Source organism: Nestor notabilis, unplaced genomic scaffold (assembly GCF_000696875.1).
Source record: "Nestor notabilis isolate BGI_N333 unplaced genomic scaffold, ASM69687v1 scaffold32466, whole genome shotgun sequence".
In the NCBI taxonomy this organism is placed as follows: Eukaryota; Metazoa; Chordata; class Aves; order Psittaciformes; family Psittacidae; genus Nestor; species Nestor notabilis.
The window spans coordinates 554-5,024 of record NW_009934803.1 but is presented as its reverse complement, the minus strand read 5'-3'; the positions used below and the strand labels follow the sequence as shown (position 1 = coordinate 5,024).

Genomic DNA, 4,471 nt, shown 5'->3' with positions numbered 1-4,471 from the left:
AGGACCCAGCACTTTGCCTTGTTGAACCTCAACATCAGTCACCTCATCACTCAACACACCTCATGCTAACTGAGGGGAACAAGCAGGGCACCCACCTCCTCAGAGCCAAAGGGCTTTGGCTTCAGGGCAGGCACATGCACCTCCTCGTAGCCCTTGCGCTGCCGGCGGAAGGAGCCGTCGGGGAGCTGGCACCGCTTGTTGGCCATGAAGTGACTCCCTTGGGCAAACACCAGATCCTCCAGGTCCAGGACCTGCCGTGGAGCCAGTGCCTGGAAAAGGACAAGGATTAGAGAAGAGCCCATCCTGCCACCCTCACCCTGGGACCAAGGGTAAAGCAACTGCATCCAATGGGCAGGTGCCTCTTTAGCACATCAGGGGCTTGTTCTTGGTCCCTCCCTGCCCATATCGCTTCAAGTGCTCTTCTGGCACTTCCTGAGGATGATTCTTGGGGACTTCCAAGGGTTTTACCTCTCCTCCTTGGTCCAGATCCATGCTCTCCAGGTCAGTGTCCATCCGGGACTGACGGACACGCTCCCGGCGAGAGCGTTCTTCCTGCAGAAGCAGAGGAGAAGTCAGGCCTGGGGAGGAGCAGCCGAGCCTCCTCCATGGCCTCACAACCACAGTGTCACTGCTCCTTTCAAGCACAGGCATTCCCCCAAACAAAACTCATCAGTTTTGGCACTAGAAACCAGTGTCCCCAAGGCCAGGCCATAAACTTGCCCTTCCAGGAGAACTGATGAAGGGAAGAGCAGCAGATGAGGTTGCTCCTCTGGGCACCCTGTGCCAGCACCTCAGCACCCTCCCAGGGAAGAGCTTCTGCATCGGAGCTCATCTCAGTCTCCCCTCTGGCACGTTCAAGCCATTCCCCTTGTCCTGTCCCTCCATCCCTTGTCCAAAGCCCCTCTCCAGGTTTCCTGGAGCCCCTTTAGGCACTGGAGCTGCTCTAAGGTGTCCCCTTCAGGAGCCTTCTCTTCTCCAGCTGCCCCAGCCCAGCTCTCTCAGCCTGGCTCCAGAGCAGAGCTGCTCCAGCCCTTGCAGCAGCTCCTTGGCCTCCTCTGGACTTGCTCCAACAGGTCCACATCCCTTTGGTGTTGTTCTCCAGAGCTGGACATCCTGGGTCCCTTTGAGCTTCTCTTAACCCAACACCCCCAAGTCCTTCTCCTCAAAGCTGCCCCATCCAGTGTTTGTGCTGGGGCAGGACCTCACACTTTCGTTATGGGGAACCCCACCTCAAGGAGGCCCAGGGTGAGGCAGTGCTGGTACAACACAGTCACCACCAGCACCAACACCTGAAACCTGCAGCTATTGGCATTTTCCTGGGAAAGCAGACATCTGAGTGACCCAAACCCAACAAGTGTCACATTCATCAGCCCCTCAGCTGAGCCTCAGCACCACCCAAGCACCGGTTCCTACGGGGCTGAGGTTCCAGCTGAGTCAGGAGCTCCTCACTCACACACAGCAAACAAACCCCAACCCAGCGACGGCATCGAGACTCCACAATCCCTCCTCTCGTCCTTCCCGAGGCTCTCTCTGGCCTTACCCGGATGAGATCCTCCTTCTCTGTCTCGTGGAGCTGATACAAGAACTTGGACAGCTCAGGATCTGCTTCCATCTTCCCCATTATCCTTTCTTTCTCTGCTTCGCTCTGGGCGCTGGCCAGCAAAGTGCAGTAGAGGACTGAAAGAGAGAAATAAAGGGATGGGAAAGGTTGGTGGGGTTAATGGTTGAACCAAAAGGAGGAATCAAAGAACAAGGCCCAAACTTCATAAAGCACCACTGAGGGCAGTTTAAAAGCCTCAGGTTGTGCTGGAATCACCTCGGAACAGCAGGAGAGCAACAAGGTTAAAGCCACTCACTCATCATCCGGTGCTGCCGCAGGACCTTGATGAAGTCGAAGGTGTTGAAGCCCAGGAGCAGCACAAGCTGGTTCTCACATTCCCGGTCATCACTCGCAGTCTGGGAGGAGGAGAAAGGAGGAACAACCATGAGCTCTGTGCCCCCCCACAACCAGAGCCCTGCTTCCCAAGGAACTGGGCTCGGGGAGCTCAACAGCAGCGACACACACCAGGAGGTGCCCAATCCTGCAGGGAACATTCCCATCCTCTCCAGCTCCCCTTTTTCCCTGCTCACATGAGCATCAGCACCACAATTAGCAGGGAAATGGATCTAAGCTATGGTGATCTCCCAGCAAACACTGACAAAACCCCAACCCCTTCCCCCTGGAAGGAGATTTCTGGGAATGAAGACCATTCCCAACCCAGCCCAGCACCCATCTATCTCTGTGCAAACAGAGCACATGCGCAATTGCATTTCCTTTAAGAGAACACAGGCAACAACTTGTGGAAGCCAATTCCTGCTTCCAGGCAGAGCAGTATTCCAAGAGCACCACAAGCATGCGGATCAGGGGGTCACTGACCTTCAGGATCTCCAGGACTTCATCTGCCTTCTTCTGGGAAACGATGGCATCGTCATAGAAGCGGCTCAGCTGCCGCTGGAGCCAGAAGGCATCAATGTCTCGTGGGTGCAGATCCTTTTTCTTGGAGCTCATCAGCTCCCCCGATGCCACCAGCTTAAGGAAATGCCACCAAAATGTTATTTTCCAGCAAAAGGGAAGCAGGAGCATGGACCCTGTGCTGTGGGGGAGCATTTGGGGCTGTTCCCTGTCAGGGCTGAGGAGAAGAGAGCCAGTAGATGCAACTGTGCAGCTACCAGAGCCATGAATCCTGGAATGGTTTGTGTTGGAAAGAATAAAGCTCATTGAGCTCCAACCCCTGCCCCGGGCAGGGACACCTTCCACTAGAGCAAGTTGCTCCAAGCCCCTGTGTCCTTGAACACTGCCAGGGATGGGGCAGCCACAGCTTCTCAGCACCTCAGCACCCTCACAGGGCAGAGTTCGACCCTGCTCAGACACCCTCAAGCCATGTTTCCCATGTTCCCCAGGACTCACGTTGGCTGACAGGGTGCAGCGCACGACGGCCTCGTCCCCCTCCATGTCATCGTCGGACGCCTCGTCCCGCACTTCACCGTAAATGTCCTCATCACCTTCCTGTTGGAAGGAGAGTTCCAGGAAGTGGCTTTTACAAAGCTCAGAGCATCTTTTCCTTGCTAAAAATGAAGAATTTGGCAACTAATTCCCAAGGGGAAGCTGCCTCCTGCTTTCCCCAGGAGCAAAGGCTGCTGTTCCAGTAAAGGATCACGGGAGATGAGTTCTCCTCTCCAGAGAGCTTTGCCAGCAACTCCTCCAACCACCTCCTATTTGTCTCTCATCATTCTCTCAGCCTCTTCCAAGAAACAATCCCAGGAGCGTTCCTAGGGAACGCTTCCAGCTCCTCCTTCCCCCTCAGCTGTCACGTTTCCCCACCAGATCTAAAGATCACCATCTGGTTCCCACCATCCTGACTCACGACAGGATTAGAGTGATCATCAACAGACCCTCCCCGAGGAAGCTAAAATAATCCAGCTTCTCCTTCCTGGCACAGACATCCCAGCGTGAGCCAATGCCCAATTCCCAACGGGATTGAGTCTCCACAGTCCCTGTGGAGCAGCTCAAAGAGACAAGGCAGAGACCCCGCCTCCAGCCCAGCCCCTCATCTCCTACCTCCTCATCAGACTCAAACTGCACGTTCACGCCGTAGGTCTCATCAATGTTGTCATCTGCAAGGAAAGAGGAGTTCATCCACCAGGGAATCTGGGAACTATGGGCACGGGTTATGGATCCACGTGCCCATCCACGCCTCAGTGCATCGAAAAGCGGAAAAGAACATGGGGATGTGGCTTGAAAACTGCCCCAATTCTGGCTTCCCTGTGTGCAAACATGACCCCAGAGCAGCAGCAACCCCGCTTCCCATCACCCCATTCCCAAAGCCACCCCATACCCATGTTCTGGATTTCCTTGTCTCCCCCATAGTCCGTGATCTTCTTGCCCAGGTTGACCAGGACGTGGTAGCGGGTGTCATCGGTCTGGCCCAGCAGCAGGTCGACCTCTTTCCTCCTCTCCTTGTCACGCAGCTTCTCATTCTTCAGCACCGCCAGCACCTCGTCGGCGGCTCCGCACAGGATGTCCCGTGGCTGCAAAGGATCCATGTGCATAAAACACTTGGGAAGTGCCCAATGCCAGCCCCATGGAGCTCAACAAGGCCAAGACAAGGTCCTGCTTCTGGGTCGGGGCAATCCCAGGCACAGCTACAGGTTGGGCAGAGAAGTGACTCAGAGCAGCCTGAGGAGAAGGACTTTTGGGGGTGTTGGGTGAGGAGAAGCTCCCCATGACCCGGCTTCAGTGTGTGCTTGAGCCCAGAATCCCCCCGTGTGCTGGATGTACCCCCAGAGCGTGAGCAGCAGCTCAGGGAGGGGATCCTGACCCTCTGCTGTGCTCTGGGGAGACTCCCCCTGCAGCACTGTGTGCAGGGCTGGTGTCCCCAACATCAGGACATGGAGCTGCTGGAGCGAGTCCAGAGGAGGGCACGAGGATGCC

General features: G+C 56.0%; 1 protein-coding gene across 1 annotated transcript in view; it reads right to left on the bottom strand.

Moving 5' to 3' along the window:
* Positions 1-95: 95 nt before the first annotated feature.
* Positions 96-4,471, bottom strand: part of LOC104408057 (U5 small nuclear ribonucleoprotein 200 kDa helicase-like) — a gene marked incomplete at both ends in the record, with an annotated part of 4,925 nt that continues 549 nt past the window's right edge. The window contains 8 exons of the mRNA XM_010017520.1: positions 96-269; positions 469-552; positions 1,541-1,677; positions 1,857-1,956; positions 2,417-2,569; positions 2,948-3,046; positions 3,599-3,654; positions 3,876-4,068. Of these exons, the coding sequence (XP_010015822.1) occupies positions 96-269; positions 469-552; positions 1,541-1,677; positions 1,857-1,956; positions 2,417-2,569; positions 2,948-3,046; positions 3,599-3,654; positions 3,876-4,068 (996 nt within the window). The remainder of the gene's footprint in view (positions 270-468; positions 553-1,540; positions 1,678-1,856; positions 1,957-2,416; positions 2,570-2,947; positions 3,047-3,598; positions 3,655-3,875; positions 4,069-4,471) is intronic.